Below are 20326 nucleotides of genomic sequence, written 5' to 3'. Positions count from 1 at the left end.
TCAACTTCCATTGACTTCAATGGACTTTGAATCAGAACCATATTATTTTCTTAAAACAAACAAATTTCTGTTGCTGTTAACCAAGTTTTTATAACATTTCTAAATTACGTATCTGGCACATTAACTTCCGTTCACGGCTGGAGGAGCAGATCCTCTCCTCAAAACAGTAATGGCCACCAGATCTGGATCAGTCAAATCTTCCCTGAAGCAGAAAGGGCACTTTCTGCTCATCCAGTAGATCCCTTGTACCGAGCCTTTGCTCTACCTCGTGTGAGACAGTAATGCTTCTCCCTCCACATTTCCCTGGTATTTTGTGTTAGTCACCAGAAACTCTAGGGAAAGGCAAAACAGATGAGTAAAAACTATATGGAGTGAGACGTAGCTGCTATGGGGAAGGAACCTTTGCAAACTGCGGCAGCTCTTCTTTCACAACACATTTTTGCACCAGTGCCAGGTGAGATCCAGACCCCTGTTGCCCCCTCTCTCCCAGCAGTAATCTGCTCCTGAGCAGTGGGCGTGACAAATTCAGTCCTGTGCAGAGGACAACCGAAAGGGGTCCTCAATGAAAAAAAAAAAGATTTAAAAAAAGATAAAAATAAGCAGCTCTAGAGCTAAAGCATGCAATTAATCATTTAATCTAGAATTGCTGTCTTGTAGTTACGTTCATTGGCAGAAAATGCTCCAATCTGGGCTCTCATCTTCCATACTGAAGGGTGACACTCCAGCTGGTAGCACCTGTGCTCCCCGCACAGAGCTGAGCTTGCCTTTCCCGATGCTTGCGGGAGCTTTGAAAACACTGGCAGACGCAAGATGGCACATGTGACGGCGCTGAACATAGGCAGACATATCTGAAGGACTCTATCTGCCCCAAGGGCCTCCTGTTAAACTGTAACAGGAATCCGGCATGCTTACACAGATGCCAATATAGAAAATGGTGATCTTTGAACAGGCCTCTGGTTAAAAAGTAAATCTAATCTTTTGAATTTTTGAGATTTTTATGACAAAAATCTAGGCCAGGCTGATCTAACTGGGCAGTAGGTGAGGTTTTCCACCAAAGTTTTGCTTCTAAAATTAGCTTCACATGCTTGCTTTAAAACGCTAATCCCAGCTCATCCCGACCTTTGGCAGGGGGCTCAGGTGAAGAAATTCACAGCGAATCCTCTCACATCACCTGATGCAGGGGGTCAGCATTTCCTCCTGATGGAAAGGGCTGAAGGACTTCCTTTAGATGTGGGGGACCCCAAAGGGTCGCTAAGGGAACCCATGCAAGGTCTGAGCTGCCTGAGCCCCGTCCCTGAGCACATGTGCCTTTTGGTCTCCTCGAGGCGCAGCGCCCCAAAGCCTCTCCCCAGGGGCACCGTGACACCCTGGAGACCTCTGCCAAAGCAGCGGGCTGTACTCGTCCCTCTGCGTCACCTCCACAGCATCTCTAAGGACGCAGAGCACATCCTCCAGGCCTTGTGACATCTGCTTTTTCCAAGGTACTTTACTGGGACTCCAGCTCACGTCTGGGATCTGCCCCCTGTCCTTCCAACAGGGAGACTTTCATGCACTAGGTTTCTCTTGCGAGGTGCAAGCTGGGCCCGAGCCACAAACACATATATTCAGGGAACATCATTGCTCTTTAAACAGTTCCTAAGCATAAACTGGCAATGGAAACCCCAGACAAAGACAGGTGATCCTCAGATTTCTGGGTATTTTTGTCTATCTGTCTACCTCCAGCCACATCACAGGAATGCCAGCTGGAAACAATCTCATGTTCTCATTCACCAGTAATACAGTATGAACCTATGATCCTATGAAATGAAGAAAGTTTGTGAGATTTGGTCACTCTCTTCCTCATTACTATGTGATTTTCTACTTTAGCAGCTCAAGAGGCATCACTGATGGATAAAGAAAATAAAACTGGGCTGGAACATCTGTTACGTGTGCTCCTCTTCCTACTCACTACTGAATTCCCACCAGCACTGTGAACCAGCAGCAAGCCATGGCTGCCTTGGGAAGATGCCCGCAGCTCATAGCCTTGCCCAGTGCAGCCCTAGGTACTTCTGAGCCCCCAGCTTTGGTGCACTAGTTAACGTGTGTTGGCACACGTCCCATGTGACCTGCTCTCCTGGCTTGCCATGAAGACCCAGGAGGGTGTATCGGAAGGATCTGAGCTGCCTGTGCCTAGGCTGCAGACTGCACAGCCTGCAATGAGCAATACAAGCAGCTGAAAGGAGCAGATGGGTTTTATCAGGTTGCCCAGTTGTTAAGCAGGAAAAAATGTGCAACCCGATTATTTGGCTTGCAAGCACCAAGACACGTGCGCCAGTGGCATCTCAAAGGAGCAGCCTTATGCTGGGAAGGTGAGGATAGTTCACCAGCTCTCTCCATCTCCGCATACTCAGGCTGACTTTTGGGTCTCCTTCCTGGGGTGTCTGCCAATTTTTCTTTATTCTTTCCAGTTTTTCTATGCAATGTGCCCATTTCAACAACATCAGATTCCTGCTCTGGACTACTGTGTGTCCTTACCACACATCCTCTTTCCTGTCCCACTGATCCACCTTTTTCCACTATGTATTTCTCCTTCCATTTTCCCTCCCTGACCATCACTCGTCCCATTCATTTCTGGATCAAGCCCAAGTCTGTGTGCACTCTTCCTCTCCAGCCACTGAGGAATACCACCATCCTCGCCCCGGGACACCATCCATCCATCTATCTCCTCTCTCAGGACTTTTTCTGCAGTTTTTCAGGCCAGATAATCTCCTTCCCTTCTCCCCCAGGGCTTTCTGTAGACCAACCATCCTCTGCCCCAACCATCCCTTTCTTCTCCTTCTCAATGCCTCCCGCTCTTCCTTTCCAGACCGTTAGTTCTCCCTGTTCTCAGACCCCAACTAGCCCTATGCTCCTGATGTCAGGCGGACTCAAGGAGCAGTGAGAGCTCTTGCTCAGGTTTCCCCAGACTTACTAAACACTCCAGCAATTTTGCCTTAGAACCAAGTTACAATATAAGTCATATCCTTGCCTGTCATTTACATTTTCTTTTTCCCAGCCCTGGTGGATGTGACAGCTGCAACTCGGCTGTAACCACATAAACCAGCACTCATCAAACTGCACCAGCATGCAATTCTTCTGCAACACATTTCCCTTTGGCTAGGCGTGACGCAGATACCCTCAAGACCATCCTTTTCCTCTACAGCCACTGATGTGAGGAGATCCAGAAGCACGGGTCCAGGCCTCTCCGCGCCGGGCAGCCCGCAGGACAAGCCTTGGATTAGCCTGCAATCAGCTGCAGGAGGTTAACCGGGCTGCAAACCCCTGTCTAGACGCGCACACGTCCTGTGTTTGTCTGGAAAGCAGGGAAAACGATGGCAGCAATGCAAACAAAGTGCTTTTCTGTTGTATGTAAGTTAGCGCTGAAAAATTAGAAAGTTGACAGGGATCAGCCTACCTGTACTGTTTAAGTTACAGATACAGAGATAACATAGCCCTGTGAGACAACTGTTCGACTGCCATCAGCAGATTATAGACTAAATACCTCTCAGGGAGCATTTTGGTGATTATATGACCCCGAGCAGCCCTGACTGTGCAGCATTTTTTAAATGCATTGCAGAGCGCAGCACGGTGGTCTTAAGATATGATCATGCTGCTTCTAAAACAAAGTCATTCTTAAGTTATCCAAGTCCAAAGTGCAGAGAAAGAAGTATGAAAAATTTCGTAACACTTGCAACATGCTCACCTCCCAGGTTAGATTCAGATAAGTCAAAAAAGTGACTGCTCTCCTCCCTTATTCTCCTTAACGTCCCTGTGCTGAGACCTAAAAAGGTAATGGTCTGGGGGAGAAAACTGGCCATAGCTGTGCCTTTTCTTCTTCGAAGCCCTGCTGCAGAAACCTGAGGCACTGTGACTGCTGCTATTCAACACATCAGACTGTATGGCACTTTCTGGTCCTAAAACGTGTGAACTAAACCACTGACTAGTCCGGGGAGTGAAGGGAAAAGCCTTGTCGTTCACCCGGCTCCACGGCTCGGTCTTGTGCAGTTACTAGAAAGCAGCCAATGAAATGAGAAACGCCTGCAAAGTCGAAATAACTGCTGGAGTTAGCCACTAGCTCAGTCGCTCTTTCAAAACTGAGCTAGACCTCAGAAAACATACATTTCAAAGGTTAACCTCCATTCTGTTTGTGCGTGACAGCATGACTAGACGCAGGAGCTGGCTGGCGCTGGAGCCCGGCCCTGGCCAGGCTGATCCGCAGGCGTCCCCCGGTTTGGAAATACCCTTCTATTTCCCTCGCCGGAAAGGCTTCGGCGAGGCCGGCCGCTGCCGCTGGACCCGCTCGCCCTGCCCAAGGCCAGCAGGACCCTCGCAGCGCCCGGGGCCCGCGCCCGCGGGGCTGGAGGTGCCCTGGGGCGATTTGGGCACTCCGCAGCCCCGTCCTCGCGGCGAGTGCCGGCCCCGCGGTGCGCAGCGCTCCGCACCCGCGGAGCCGGCCGCGCTGCTCCCGGTTTGTGGGAGGAGGGGGGCTCTCCGCCGCTCTGGTTTCCCCCCCCCCCCCATCCCGCCGGGAGCGGCCGGCTGCAGCAGCGCGCTCGGCCGCGGACCCCCCGCGCAGGGGAGGGCCCGGAGGCGGGGCGGTGCGCGGGGGCGGTGCGCGGGGGCGGGGGGGGGCGGGCGGGCGGCGCGGCGGTGCGCGGCGGCGGGGCGGTGCGGTGCGGTGCGCGCCCTGCCGCGCCGCGCCGCGCGGGGCGCTGATGCCGCGCGGGGCCGGGCGCTGCGCGGCGCGGCGGGGCGCGGGCGGCGGGGCGCTGCGCGGCGCGGGGCGGCGGGGCGCGCAGCGCCGGCTCCATGCGCGGCGGCCGGGGGCTCGGCCATGGGGCTCGGCGGGATGTGGCTGGCGCTGCTGCTGGGCTGCGCCGCCGCCGCCGCCTCCGCAGGTGGGTCGCGACCGTCCGACGCTCGGCGTTTTCCGTCCGCGGCCGGCGTACGAGGTACACACAGCGATGTCGCCGTGCATATGCAGGGCTAGAGAGAGGGAGAGAGAGAGACGTATATGTGTGTGCGCAGAGGTGCGCAGGCACCGATCTGATAGATGCTTGTTACAGACGTGTGCACATAGATGTGTGTGTACAAATATATATATATATATATATATATATATATATATACACATATATATATATATAAATATATATGCATGGGTGCCGTGCGTTTGCACACGCGTTTGCAAGAGCCGGGGGCTTTTCCAGCGGCCGGGGCTGCGCTCGCAGGCGGGTGCCCCCTCGGAGCAGACAAAGCCGGGGCGGTGCGGGCACGGCGCGGCGCCCAGGGTGGCGGGGGCCGGCGGGGGCAGCCAGGGGCAGCCGGCCCCGGGGGAGCCGAGGGCGAAGCGGCCGGAGCGGGGGCCGCCGGGCTGCGGCTGCCGCGGGGGCTCCGCGCGGTGCCCGCGGCGCCCTGCGGAGGGGCGGGGGGGGGGGGGGGAGCAGCGGCTGCTCCGAGCTCCGTAAAGTGCTTTTTGTGCAGCTCTTTGACAGCGGTGTCGGGGTGGGCGAAGCGGTGCGCAAGCCGGGCAGGGGTTTTCAAACCCGCTCCCTGCTGCCGCTTAAAAGGCAGCGCAGGATAAACGCTTCGCGCTCCGGTCTCCCCACAGCGGGGTCCCGCAGCGCCGCGGGCAAACTGGGCATAAACAGCTCGCATAACGCTTCCTCGGCTGCTCGCAAGCCGAGCGCCAATTTTCTTCTTTAAAAAGAAGGAGAAAAAAAAAAAACCAGATGGGAAACAAACACATAATCAGGCGCAAGATATAAATGAAACATCACAAGGCAAGTGCTACCAAAATGCTTAAGCAGGAAGCATATGATTTTCCATGGATGTTTTACAGGTGAGTCATGGTATTCACTGCATGCTCTTGCTCATTACTAAAGGTCCCGTTCAGTGGCACGTACAGTATATTGAATGGGAGCAAGTACTTACTTAGGCATAATCATTAGGTGCAAGTAGGGAAAAGCACTTTTTCTGGGGCTGTGGGAGAGCAGTCGTGAGCTTGTGGCTCGCAATGGGGAAATCGTTGTGCTCCGATGTGCCCTGTTACTGAGTCCCGTGGCAGACGGCTTTACACGAGAAAGCTGTCAGCTTTCCTAATGCGTAGCACTCTGCATCCATCACGCTGCCCTACCCAATTCGAGTGGAAACCAAGGGGGTTTTCTCCCTCCCCTTCCCAGCTCTAGGATAGGACGAGGGGTCTGGTCTGCGTGCCCACAGCCTTCCCCAGCTCTTACTGACGCCGAGGTCCACGGCCCCAAATCCGACCCGAAGACGGCTGTCATCAGTGGGCGTGCACGGCCAAGGCTGGAGGGTACCGGGAGCTGGATGCTGCCGGGGCAGCCGAATACCCTCAGCTCGTGGGGACTTGGATGGCACTTCGGTAGCCAGCACCACCCAGCAGGGCTGCAAGCCTTGCGGCAGGGCCCCCCCACGGTCCGGCCCAGGGTCCGGCCACTGGGAACGTCGCCCATGAACCCGGCACCAGGGAAAACCCCTGCCGACCATGAGCCTAACCGCTGCCTCCCTGTGGGCAATAACCTGCGGTGGGCGAAAAACAAGGGGCGCCACAAACGTGGATAATCACCCGGAGCTGTCTCCGGGTCCTGGCTGAGCCCTGCTGTATTTATGTACCCTTTCCCAAATATGCCTTACAATTCAGTGAGTGAGGGAAACGCAGTAAATGTTCTCCTATTTGTTTAGTGGCTAACTGCACTGTGTTACATGTAGCCAAAGAATCCAGGAAAGCAGCCAAATACATAAATTAGGCCAACTTGTGGCAAGCCTAACTGATAATATGATAATAGTACTTACTTACCTACCCCTCAAGAGAGCTGCGTACGTTAGTTAATGTTTATACAATGCTTTGGAAAGGATCTTCAGGAGATAAAAGTGATACTATATAAACTTTACAGTTATATTTGTTTACCTTTCTAGAGTAAAAGTATTCTGCACAGTTGATACAGATCATCTCGGCTATACTTCTACCCATTATATTTTTATAACGATAGGAAACTAATTTCACTGAGTATTTTTGTTCACTAAAAACCTCCCTAGATTGTTTACCCAGTGAAATCCAGAGGCTGGGTTTAGAAATGCTTTCTAATGAGGGCATAACAAGCAGCGGTCCACATCTGTTCTGAATAATCCGTGTAGAAAACCTGCATAGATCGTTGGTGGTAGAAACATTTCATTTCCAGTATGTTTTTCCTTAAGAAGCAGAAGGAGCGGGGAAATCTGTCAGATGCGGAAGGCTTAGTCTCTGCTAGTGCATAGCATAACTGAATTGCAACTATGACATTGCAGACAAAAGACGAATAAAGCCCCAATAAAGGGTTTATTGGATGCTAAACTGAAATGACCTTTGAACATAAGAAAAACGCCAAGAAGAAGCCATAATAATTGGTGCACAAAGCTGACTATGACGGATTGGCCCAGTGATAAAGACGACATTATGCACCTCAAATGTTTTGGCCTGCCCGCATCCAAGTCATCAGAGCCTTTTTTCATGTTAAACGGTTGTGGTTCATAAGTACAGTCTCGAGCTGCTGCTACATTCATTAGCAAAGAGGCGGCGAGCCCCTAATCAGACGTTCCTGGATCGGGAGGGTTAGTTGCTCTGCAGATAGTTTCACCCTGAGCCCCATGGCATTTGTATTTTTCTTTGACACGTCAAATGTGATTTTTACAGAGAGACTTGAACAAACGCCGCAGAGACTCAGTTGCGGGGCATTTTGCCAGCACTGTTTCAACCGAGGATTTCTTTTTTTTTTTTTCTTCCTCCTTTACACACATCGGCGATGAGTTTCCAAAAAATCAAGCGGTACTTAGATTAAATCCTATGGCCTCCGCTGCGGTATGGGGCTGCGGCGAGATTTGGGGTAGAAAAGGAAGCTGGGAAAAAGGTGAGGATGTGTAGAAAGGGAAGATTCCCCGGGAGCCCAATGTGGCGGGTTGAGGTGGGGGGAGAAGCAACGCGGGACGGCCCCGAAAATCACGCCAAACTCTGCTTGACCTCCCCTTGCAGGTGCGAGCGGCGCGGGCGCCCGCTGCGAAAAGGCCTGCAACCCCCGGCTGGGCAACCTGGCGCACGGGCGGGCGCTGCGGACGGACACGGCGTGCGGCGCCGGCGCCCCCGAGCCCTACTGCGCCTACGCCGAGGCGGCCGACCGCAGCTGCGAGCCGCCGGCCTGCGGCCAGTGCAGCGGGGCCCGGGCGGCCCTGGCCCACCCGCCCGCCGCCATGGCCGATTCCCCTTTCCGCCGGCCCCGCACTTGGTGGCAGTCGGCCCAAAACAGCCCCCGGGAGACCATCCGGCTTGACTTGGAGGCCGCCTTTTACTTCACCCACTTGATCCTGGTGTTCAAGTCGCCGCGGCCCGCCGCCATGGTGCTGGAGCGGTCGCAGGACTTCGGGAAGACCTGGAGGCCCTACAAGTATTTCGCCGCTAACTGCTCTGCAACCTTCGGGCTGGAGGACGACGTGATGCGGAAAGGAGCCGTCTGCACTTCTAGATACTCGAGTCCCTTCCCCTGCACTGGAGGAGAGGTAGGTCCACCGGGACTGGGAAGACGGGGAGCCGAGAAAGCTGAGCCCGCGATTCAGCCTCCTTTATAACTTTAATCCTTGCTTTACATCTCTTATTTTACGGTGCCAGCCTCCCTTGCCATCCAATCTATTTCCCTAAGAAACGTCGGCGCTTGTCCTGCCCCTTCCTGCTTTTGCCAGCTTCTGGGAGCTCGTAATCCCATCCTCTTTTCCCGAAAACTTCTTCTCCCATCATCTGGTGAAAAACAACAAGGAGTTTGGGGGGCAGAGAAATGGCACAACTGCTAAAGACACAGATTTGGGTCCTCAGGAAAGACCAAGAAAACCTTGCTCTCGACTGTCTTTTCCAGTTGCTGTAATTGTGGGGTTTTGTGGTAATACAGGTCCATTTAACTTCGACCAAAAATGTAACTGTTTTAAAATTAAAGGCCCCCAAATTCACTTCAACTAGAGATGACCATCACTAAGAAGTAAGAACGCAACCAGCCAAAAAAGCTATTGGCTACGTTGGTACATAGTTCTTCCTAACCAGGTTAATGAGATCGTTAAGGAACCTTATACTTCATCTTTTTTGTCTTTCACACTTATCCTTGAAAAGAATGTGCAAAATGAAGAAAAAAACATATTTACTATGAGGGAAAGTATAAATCTGTGTGAAAAATCAGATTATTTTCAGTATCAGAAACAGTAGGAAATAAGTTATGTATTTGGAGGTCTTACAAATAACATTCTTTCCTTACTTGCCTGAAGCGGCCTGCCCCCCAGTGCCAGAGACCCTCTCCGGGGAGCCATGGCCCTGGGGTTGCCCTCTGGTGTCGGGGATCCCCACTGGTGGTGAGGCATCTCCAGTGACCAGCTCTGGATGTTAAAGGCTGCTCCCTCTAGTGGCCTATTTTAATGAACTTTAGCAGAAAGTTAAATCAAAATTTCCCTCTGATGTAATGCAGAAATGGGCAGGTTTAACTGGTGAATTAAGCTCAGCTCTTTACTTTTAGTCCCTGCTGATTGCTTGCTTTGAGGTGAAGGTCCTGTTCTTGGGGACTGATATTCATGTCCCAGGAAAGTCACCTGTTTAAACCTCTTTGTGCCTTCCCACCATCAGCCTGTCATTTGGAGTCACCCTTATCTGTGATTTGGTTAGGAAGCCACTCGCTGCAGACATAGCTGTTCACCAGAGGATTGCATCTCTTGGAGGAAGAGTCACAGGGAGGCAGCCAACGTCCTGCTTTAGGAGAAGCTGGCCTGTGCCCCGTCAGCTCAAACAGGGATCTCCAGATTTGTCAGACAGGTCCAGGATCGTTGTTTCATTAGCACAGCAAAGGGTTTAAATAAGGTGGTTGGCAGGAGGAAGTAGTATCTTCTCCTCTCCTCCACTCTGTCCTCTCATGACCCGGAAAAGCAGACTAAACTTTCCTTCACAGTGAAATCAGGTCCTCCTAAAACCTGGGTCCTACAAAAAGGCTAAAGGACATGTCCCAGTGGAAATATTGGGCATTTCCAACCTCAGCATTTCCACCAGCCCCTGTCTCCCACTGCCTAAATCATAAGGCTGTACCAATCTTTGATTCAGTGCAGGGACTGAAATTTATAGCTCTCAGCGGCAGTGAATTGCTCCTTTTTTTTTTTTCTTTTGGCCTGCTGGGGCAAGATGTGTTTGGGGTACTCTGACTTGCACACTCCTTTTTCGGCTTTCCCAGGGATCATGCTTAAAGATGAGACTCCAGAGCATAAGTCAGGGCAGTGTCTGCCTTTTTTTCTGTTAGGTCCCGTATAGTTAGCACCCTGATGCAGTTTTCACTGAAATCATCCCTGAGCAGTATGTGCAGACCAGGATGAGGGCTGTGTCTGGCAAGAACCTGTGCAAATACCGTCCTGGGGCTGACTCGTATACAGGTTGGTGCTATGTGTGGGGACAGTGGGATTGAGACTCTTTTTTGTAGAAACCAGTGCTTATTTCAAGAAGGAAAGGGGTTTGGTATTGCATCTGCAGCAGTGTGCTGCAAAATAGGCTCTTTACAGAGCTTGCTCCTGCAGGATCCCTTCTTTTGGCTTCGCTTTAGTTTGCGTTATTGCAAGGAGCCATAAAAGTCAAGATCATTTAATTATTCCAGGCTTTAAACAAATGTCAAGTACAAGGGGCTGGAGCTTATAAGATTTTATGCATATGGCACACTTCAGTTCCCTACACTTAAAAACCACTTGTATTTACCTGCAAAGTAGTAACAGCAACTTTCTGGTGACCAGATGGCGAGCATGCATGCTTAGCAAATATCACATTTAATTTATTACAGTGTGCTACATTCCAGCAATTACTTGTAACTGCCAATAGCAACATGTATCTCACCTAAAGAAACATCAGAGTTTTGTGTTCTGTTTGGAGTTATGCCGTGCTTTACTCCCACTTCTGGTAGCACCTAATTTCAGACATATGGAAACAGTAATTTCACTTGGAACAGTGGTTTCAAATATGCAGTCATTTCAAAGTATCCGCATCTGAAGGGTATTATTTAATTGCAGCTCAGTTGCCACAGTTTTCTTTAAGGCTAACATAATTTCTACAAGTGCTACTGTTTTTTTTTTTTAACTTTTTAATTTTTTTTTTCTATGAAGTAGCAAGTATAACCTGTGCTCCAAACTGTGTGTTACACCTTCTATATGCCACTCTCTCCCACTGCAAACGTTGCAACACCACATGGGCATTTCCAGGCGCAGAGTCAGATGTCGTGGAGATTTTGAACGGCAGGTTTCTGCGCGCTGCTGGCAATTGGGCTCCGGGCACCCAGGACCGCGGATGAGCCATTTGAAAAGCTCACGGGAGGCCTCAGGAGGTGGCTGCTCACCCCTAATGGCACCAGGGCCCAGAAGGCACCTGTGAATATTTGGGCTGCCGATTCCTTGTTTTCCCCCTCTGCAAAGGGAAGGCAGTGCCCAGGGGCCCGTGTTTCTGCTGGGCGTCAGGGCTGGCAGCGAGCCCCGTTCAAAGGCAGCAGCGTGCGGAAGCTGCTAGTGCACAGGGGTCTGTGGCCTCTTTTTAACAAGTCCTATGTGTTAATCTGGATCAGATGAGCATCTGCTTCACTTTTTATTGTTTGCTTTTTTAAGAAAAGAAAAAAAACGGTCTTTTTGCGTTTCTTTTGCCCTTATTATCATGAGTCATTCCTTAGATGCCTCGTCTAATTCTTATGACAAAAACCCTCCCTCATTACAACTTTGCCATGACGTGGATTTTGAAGAGATTTATGATGCCGTCAAAAGCAAGATGCCAAGCCTCTAGGTTCATTTTAAAGACCCAGAGCTCAGTGTTTGTGGGGAAACAAGAGATGTCAAATTAGCTCCAGCAGCTGCTTTTCATCTCTTTTCTTTAATAGACCAGCTCTGTGTTTTCCTTTTTGGTGCTAACACTGGCAGCTGAGCTAGAAGATGTTGACAAAAAGTGATCTGTTTGGGACCTGCCACCTAAGAAAAGGGAGCTACATCTCAGCTGGTGTTCATTTTTCCCCACCTCAGCCCCTCATTTTAGCAACACAGGGTCTCTACAGGGACTCTGCAGGTCTCTACCCTTCCTTGCTGGCTTTCCCAGATGTTGCAGCACCTCTGGGCCTAGTTATCCTCTTGGGATGCAGTCGAGTCACCCGCCCTGAAGCAGGCATGAGCTGGAGGATAAACAGCCTAAAGGCGAGACTGGTGAGGAAAGGGAAAATCCAGAGAGATTTTCTTCAGCAGCTGTCCACCATGCAGAGCAAGGAGGTTGAAGGCTGCGTCGCACAGAATTGGTGTCTTCTCCTCCTCTTGCTTTACGATGAAGTCATTCCTGTTCTACATCAAAGTAGCCTGGAGGAAGATCAAATCCTACAAGTACAATCTGGGAGGAGAGGAATGCCTGGTGCTTAACACAGTGTAGAGTGTATTCATTCAGTAAGGATGTGGAAGCAGGGATTTTTTTAATTGATGGGCAGCAGCATGTACCTGATTCATCAATGTATGACTAGTGCTCAGAATGGTGTGAAAGCATAGATATGTCGCACGAGATATGGCAGAAACATGAAATGTGACCACCGGAAGGAGTAATTTGAGATTTATTTTTTGCATAAAGTTACCATCAACTATAATGTAAGGGGCCAAAGGGAGAGTCTAATTATAGCCATATGCTGGCTTTCAAGAACAATACACTAATGCTCTGGTTTTAGTCTTAAAGGCTTTACTGAGGGAATTAAGCACATGCTTACAGGTAAGCATATGCTTAGAGACTTTACTGAGCTGAACGCTGGCTGGGAGCAGTCCGACTCTTTAATCTGGTCTCAGACGAAGAAGAATCCTTTTAACAGCCAGTGAAGCAATGACTTTTCTCTAAGTATCCAGGAGCTGGACAAAACATCAGAACCCCTCCTTGCTAGGAAGCGAAAAGCCAGATGGTGGGCGCTACTTGCCCAGGCATCCCCAGATACTCAGTGCGTGCTGTTCAGAAGCCCACCTCTAGTTTGGGGCTGCTGTCAGGAGCTCCCTCGGTTAAATGTTTCGGGTCGGACTGTCCCCTGCCATAGGGCTCTTCTGGAGCGAGCAAAGGAGGAGCGGGAAGGAAGACGAAACCCCAGTGCAACCGATGGGGTTTCCAACAAACTCCCAAGATCTGCCAACGGGAGCCATCAGGCTTGCAACACTGTGAAGGGGAGAACACGTTCCTTCCCTGTCAGGGAACAATTTAGGATCAGCTGTGTGCAAAGGGGTCACTGAAGACTTTCCTTATGCTTGATTTAGTGAATTAATTGTTTCACGACAACGGTTCGTTTAGCCTAGGCAGAAACCTCTAAATGCTGCCCGCATATTATCAGTATTTTAAGAGAAAGGCTACGGCCAAGTTTTAGCCTGTGTCATAAGAGTGTGCTACAAATCCAGAGTAATTTCACTGCTTTCCAGGGTGTTACCCCTGAGCCACATTACTGTGAGGAAAATCAGAACTGGATTCACCAGCCAAACATAATCTGATCTAAGTAAACAAGATGCAGAAATAAGCTCTTTCAGCTTCGTGCTCAGACAGGAATGCCATTTTTATTGCTATGCATAAAAGGCTATCTTCCCTCCCATATTTTGGATCATATTAATATTTCTGCCTTTACAGGCTAATCTTAAAATTACCTTTGACTAGATGTCACTGTTAAGGGCTCATGTACGTGAGGCCCTGAGCAGATGTTAATTCTTTAACTGTGAGTGAGAGTGACTGTCCACTCTGCAATGCAATTATCTCATTCACTTTAAATTCCCATCTGTGGTCAATTCAGATTAGCTCGCCTGAGTGTCCCCATTTAGACAAGCTCCAGGATAAAAGAACTTACTGAAGCAGAGTCTCCTTGACAAGATTTTAGTAAATTAGTAACTTGTTTGAGTGTTCCTCAATTCAGAATACTGCTAATAAATCACTTTGAGACTTCAACCATTGTTGCTATTTTCTATTAATAGGAGAAGTGTATTTGCAGCTTGACAATATTCCAGCAACAAATTCTAACATGCTTCCAACTTTTGAAACATCACATGCTGCTGTTTTACTGTGGTGTGTGTGTTTTACTGAGCATTTTATTGATCTCATGTGTCTCCTGTAGCAGAAAACCTTCAAGTGCTCTGCCTTGCACTGTTACTGCGTGCAGCCTGCCTCTGTTCCTGAAGGAGCTGCGCACCAGTCCTACAGGTTTTACCTGAAAATAACTCTGTAGAGCAAAAGTAAATTGTGTCCTGCTAATTAGGAGTTTGGCCCTGATAGACACGGAGCAATTTTAATGCTCACTGACACAAGCAGGAGTTAAAGCTGCTCAGGGTTTTTATTTGGAAGCCTTTATTTTGGATTATAGAAACACTGTGCTGCAGCCTAGAAACTTTTTCACATTTTTTGCCCATCTTTTAGGCTTAAAAAAGTTTGGCTTTAAACTTATGTACCACCTCTTTAGTGTCCTCAGCTGAAGCCGGATCTCCATTGCTCTGAGGATCTAGGATCTCTTGGGCCTGGGAGATTTGAGTTCAGTCACTTGCAGGACTTAGGACTCCACAAACAAACTGTGCACATGTGAAAGAATAACCTCAAAACAGATTTCAGTCCATCAGAGGGTTGCAAACTGTTTTGTTAATGGTTCTGTGCCATTGATGTCTGGACAAGGAGAAAATAAAGGCCCAAACTGGCCACAGGGAAAGTGAGGTCCTGCTGGTGTCTGGTGTTAGCAGTGCACAGGACATATAAGGATACATCGAAGGCAGTATGTTTTCAAGTGCCATCTGTATACTTTGTAGAAGTGCATTTTGAAGAAAAAAAAAACCTCTTTAATAGCATCTTCCTGATCATTCTGGCTGTGGGAAAATGCTCCCTTTTGGGTCTTGTACAAAAGTACTGCAAGAGAAGGAGCTTCCTAATCAGATGGGGACTGGTGGCGACCATGATCATGGCCAGACAGCACCACTTTTTGCATTATCTCAGTGAATTTAGCTAAATGTGGGGCCCCCTATTTCCTAAGCAAAAGGACAAGAATGAGGATTTCTAGTGGAACAGTTAATGGGATGACGTAAGCGAACTAGGCTGGAGTCAAAGAAACGGTGTAGGAACCTAAAAATCTGGCTGCAGCAAGGGTGTCTCTCTGTTCAGCTCCCTCCAGCACTTGGCTTTTCCTTTCGGCAGCTAGGCCCTTTCTTTCAAATCTTTGCATGGGATTTCTGCTTGTTTTAACGTAGCGTGGGGGAGCTTGTGCCTTTCCCTTTGAATAATGGGGCAGCAAAGAGGGGATTCAGGGGAAAATTGGAAACCTGAGCTTAAATTTTGTTTTTTCCTGTGCCTGAGAGGACACAAGACAAGGGCAATTCTGGGCATGCACAGAGGTGAAGCTTCGATATCTGGGGAATTTTACTGTAAAAGGTACCTTCCCTTCAGAGTTTGGGCACCACCAGGGCTGAGCGACAGGACTGCTGTTTTCTGGGGACAAACGCCTGCCTTTCCCTTAGGTTTTCTGTATGTGCAGTAGCATGGGTGATGCTGCCAGACAAGCACCTTGGGCCAGGTTGTAGAAAGCCCTTGTGTCCCCTTGGCAGTCCCGGGGCACTGACATATCCCTTTGCAGGGCTTCCCAGGCATTCAGCATCTCTGAAGGACCAGGGCATGCATGAGATGCTTCCTTCACCCTCCAGGGTAAAGTGATCCTCCATATATTTCCCTTTTTGCAATGAGTCAACAAAAAGGTCTCATCATCTCCTTTTCTCCCTGCCTTTTCTACTGTTTATGGCACTTGGAATTTGGCCCTCTGCTTGGCCAGCTGTTGAAGTGCAGCCACCTCTGGGATGGAGCATGGCCAATGTTTAATAACACGTATCGACAGTCCCCTGGTTAGAACAGCGAGTTTCTAACTATTGCAGATCGGAGCTTCTGGATCAGCCTCCAACTATGGCTAAAACAAATTATTCCTAAGAGGGAGCCTGGCCGGTCTGTGAAAGGGGATATATTGTAGGCTGTCTATAATAGGAGAGAATGGGTTCCATGACTCTGAGAGATCCTTTCCAAACTTATGTCCTTATGTAGGAAGTGAAGAGCACTGTACCCAGATGAAACAAGAGGAATTTGTGTAGGCAGAATTTAATTTTCTAAATTGGCATCTGGCCTTGTTAGCAGGACTATTGCTTCCCTTGAGAAAAGCAGCACGGGATTTTAGTGGTGAAGCCAGAGCCTCTCTTCCAGCACTGCACCCCACTGCTTCGTTTCGCTATTCCTTTTTGGCATGAAAGGAAGACTGGCACACTTATTCAGCTCCCCGTTTGCTGGCTGTAAAGTAGGGCTGCCATGTTTCTCATTGGGATTCCTGGATACAAACGTACACACGGGAAGCGCGGTGAGTCTGACAGAGCTCAGAAGTTTTGGATCAAAACTTCATGTCTGTGGACTTAATCTGTGCATGCACAATGGGTGTTTGCATGAGATTTCCAGTCTATTGACATCCAAAGTGCTAGACAAATGGCAAAGTCCTCAAATTCCACCTGGGCAACATTTCCAGGAGGAAAAGGAGTTAAGGTCCAAAACAAAATTACCATAGATGTATGCAATGACTCAAAATCTACAGCACTAGGCTGAAAGGTGAGGAGTGCTGTTTCTCATGGCCTCTTTGACTGTGCATATTTGCATGTAAGTCAAACCGGTGTTCGTTTTCCTAAAATGAAGTGTAGCACATGGTAAATGAATGGTTTCTACTGTAACAGTAAGCAGCCAGATGCGTAGACACAAAGCCTTTTCATCGAAGACCAGAGCAGTTGCAAAATGTTCTTGACAACAAGTTAGTCCTGGGCTGAAAGAAACCCCCCGATGCTCCAGTACTCCTGCAGGCGCTCTTGCCACAGCACTGGCCTGCTGCCTCGCAGGCTTTTGCAGCGGCGTGCCCTGCTCAGAAGCTGTTAAGGGGGTTTTTCTGCAGCTCTGGGGAGCGAGCCAGCTTTTCTCACAGCACTGCCTATGAACAAGCAAGTCCAGTCCTCTGCCTGGCTCTTGGGATGTAGCTCCAGGTTTTCCTCATTGTCCATGTGCAAAACAGGTACTGCTGGCAGGCCACAACTGAGCACATAAATCTTTGTAGGGATGGGGAAAGGAGAGGAATTGCTGGAGGGAAGAGTGTTTAAATATCATCTTTCTTGCTGGTAGGCCACAGGACTACTTCTTGTTGTCAGCTGAAATGTGCTGGTTCTTTTTCCTATGCGGGATAGTACAGCCTTGAAAACAGTGGTTTTGAAGACAAGATTTCGAAAATGAGAACATTATAATGATTTTTTTCTTTAACAGCGAATATCCAATGACATTATTCATCTGAAGGTTTTTCGTGAGCCAACAAACTGAACGCTTCTGTCTGTGTCTGATGAGAGAAAATAGTGACTAGGCAAAGTAAAGCCATTGTGGGAATAAGCTTCCAGTCCTAGGAACAGCACTGTTAATTGGAGGTGAAGAAATCCAAATACTTTGAGCTGGAGAGATATTTTTGTGATAAGAATATTACTTCTGTGATCACCGTCTGAATGCAGTGTTTCATTTTCATCTAATGAAGTTGTGCAGTGTGATCCTGAAAGGCAGTTGAGAAGATGGCTTGCATCTGACTGCTTGTGGCCAGAGATGTCAGGGGTTCTGGGGAAATCCTGAGGCTCTTGACCAGGTTTTCCTCGTGCCCCTTTCAGCCGCTCACCTGCTGGCTTCGGCTCTTGAGTAACAATTTTCCCCCTACGGTTTGTTACTTTTGAAAAGGGCAGAACCGTGCCTTGAGTTTCCCAAAAAATGTAAGTTGTATTAGTGTAAATTAACCAGTCAAGGCCTCCACAAAGGGCAGTCATTTGAAACAGCTGGATTTTCTTTTTTAAATCTTTGTAAGATCGTGTGACTCTTGGATGGTGAGACAACACATTATTTGCCTTGTTTCATGTGCTGTAAAAGATAGCAGAAGGGCTGTAGGCACAAGCCAAATGACGTCCTTTGTCAAACTATATTAAGTAGTGCTGCTAGCCACAGCAGTGCCGTTTCTGCAGTATCTTGGTGAGCTCAGTGGATGGCTGTTGGTCGTATACGGTGGGTTTCTTTTGCCATTTTGCCATTGCTTGGGGGTATGGATAGAGCGCCTCACGTTGAGGCTGGAAAGACAGGCTCCATTTGCTCGCAGTGATCTTAGAGCTTTCTCTAAGTCTAAGTCACTAAGTCTAAGTTATTCTCCGCAGTAACGGGTCAGGTTCCCCAATTTCTCTTGCTGTTTCATCTCATTCGGATGATGCTGAAGTGCACACTCTGAATGTGCATGTACAGGTCAGGCCTTCCCCTTGAGGAAAAGAGGGACACTTCCCTAGAGTCCACTTCATCTGACAAGCAGACAAATAAAGAAGTGTATCAGAGGAGCTTGTAGGTGATACCTGCCCCATTAAGGCTTATGAACTTCCCACACCATGTCATTTATTTACGGCATCTGCCAAAAGTCTTTTTTTAGCCCAGGGTCACTGCATCTAACCTTGCACATAGCTACTGATGGGTTTCTCTCTTAATAGCTCTTCTGTGTGGGGGGTAATACATCACCATTTGCCAATAAAGGGTACCAGCACCGTGGTTCTAGCAGCTTTCTTCATGGAGGGGAAGTTCACTGGATTTGATTTTGGTAAGGAACAAGACTTTTTATTACAAATTTAGGAGCTTAATATCTTAAAGATACATCTGTCAAATGTGGTTAAAGTTAGCCAGTGGTTGAAAAGTTTTCAGGAGGGACCGATAGACAGACACACAGATAAGCACGCAGTGTAATTGCATAAGTCTTATTTCAGCGGGACACTAACCTGAAAAATATGAGGACCTTACCAAAATGAAACACTCCTCTGCAGACACCGTCCTCCCCTCTGGGAAGAGCCAAAGAGAGAATGTGACTGATGTTGACCAGATTGGTATGGAAAATCCCTGGAAATTAAGTGCCAAAAAAGTAACCAGGAAAGTAAATACCAGCATGGATTTGAGCCTTCAGTAATGAAAATGAAAGACAGTAAAAATCTTATCTATCTGTAGAATATCTCTGTATTCCAGAGGACATGTGTTGACAGGAAATATGTTGGTTATCAGCAGCACTAGGTCTAGTGGTTAGACCATGAGTATGGCAGACAGGCAGCCCAAACAGCGCTCCCTGCTCTGCTTCTACCACCGCTATGTGATTCCAGTTAAATCATATAACTTCTGTGCTTGAGGTCTCCCTCTGTATAAAAGGGTCACCACAGATGTCAGTGCAGGTAGGACTGTCAGTGCTCCCTGTGTGTACCAAATACAATTTATTACTGCAGAGTGAATCTGACCACTTGGCACAGCAGTTCTTGAAACGTGAGTAGTTTACAGGCACTGGTAGATGTGTATGAAGTTGGTAAGATGCTGGTAAGAAGCACAGCTGAAAATGCCATGTGTGTAATCCCACATGTACTTTAGCCCAGCTACACTCATGGTCTAAATTTCAGTTTTGTTGCTCCTGAGGTAAGTCTACTGCAGGCACTAAGCCAAAGCAGCCAGAGTTTTTTAGGTTTACCATCCTCACGTGTACAACAAGACTTTCCTTCAAGTGTCAGTGGGTGCTAGGCCTAATTACTCTTTAATGGAAAGGTGCAGGGAGTTGAGCTGGGAGCAGGCTCAGCTCCAAGGCTCTTCTGCACCTCTGAGGACTAATGGAGGGGCAGGTGGGGGCGCAGCACACGAGCCTGATTGAAAGAGAGTGCGAGAAGGGCATGTGGAGGCACCCTCCTTGAAATGGGAGTACCTGGCTGGTGCTGAATTTCCACAGCTAAATTTAGATTTGACTCGTTCTGCAAATGAAAAAACAGAAAAGCCTAATCAGGCTTTCATGTTGATGATGAGTTTATTGCTCCTAATACAGTTTCTTGGATGGAAGTTGAAAGCAAACGCTGTGGCAGATTGACATTATAGAAAACCCCAGTGGGCACACATATGTTGCATCATTACTATTATCTTTAAACCACCCATTTCTACAAATCAGCCTAATTGCCCCCTGTGAGCTTTCCATAATGCTTAGCAAGGGAAACGATTGCTTTTAACTTTTACATCTATTTAGAAAGAAAGCTTAATTGGCCCAATAAAATTTCCCTGTTAAGCTTCTCCAAATAAGAAAAGCAAAAGTTGAAAGCAGCCGCCACTTCGGGGTAACTCCTCTGCGAGAACGCTTGCTTTTCCCAGGGGAGCCGCGGTGGGAGGGAGGAGGCAGCTGCCCCGAAGGGCTGCAGCGGCACCCTA

General features: G+C 48.7%; 1 protein-coding gene across 3 annotated transcripts in view; it reads left to right on the top strand.

Moving 5' to 3' along the window:
* The first annotated feature begins 4821 nt into the window (after positions 1-4821).
* NTN4 (netrin 4) overlaps positions 4822-20326 on the top strand; it is a 50940-nt gene continuing 35435 nt past the window's right edge. The window contains exons 1-2 of one of the 3 annotated variants that reach the window (XM_068938053.1): positions 4822-4916; positions 8048-8568. In XM_068938053.1, coding sequence (XP_068794154.1) covers positions 4853-4916; positions 8048-8568 — 585 coding nt within the window. In that variant the 5' untranslated portion in view covers positions 4822-4852. Of the gene's footprint in view, positions 4971-5484; positions 5861-8047; positions 8569-20326 lie in introns of those variants that run through there. The other 2 variants (XM_068938043.1, XM_068938063.1) reach the window with 2 other exon arrangements.

Source organism: Struthio camelus, chromosome 1, assembly GCF_040807025.1.
Source record: "Struthio camelus isolate bStrCam1 chromosome 1, bStrCam1.hap1, whole genome shotgun sequence".
Lineage (NCBI taxonomy): Eukaryota > Metazoa > Chordata > Aves > Struthioniformes > Struthionidae > Struthio > Struthio camelus.
Note: the sequence above shows the minus strand (reverse complement) of the source record. Positions and strands in the feature narration are given on the sequence as shown.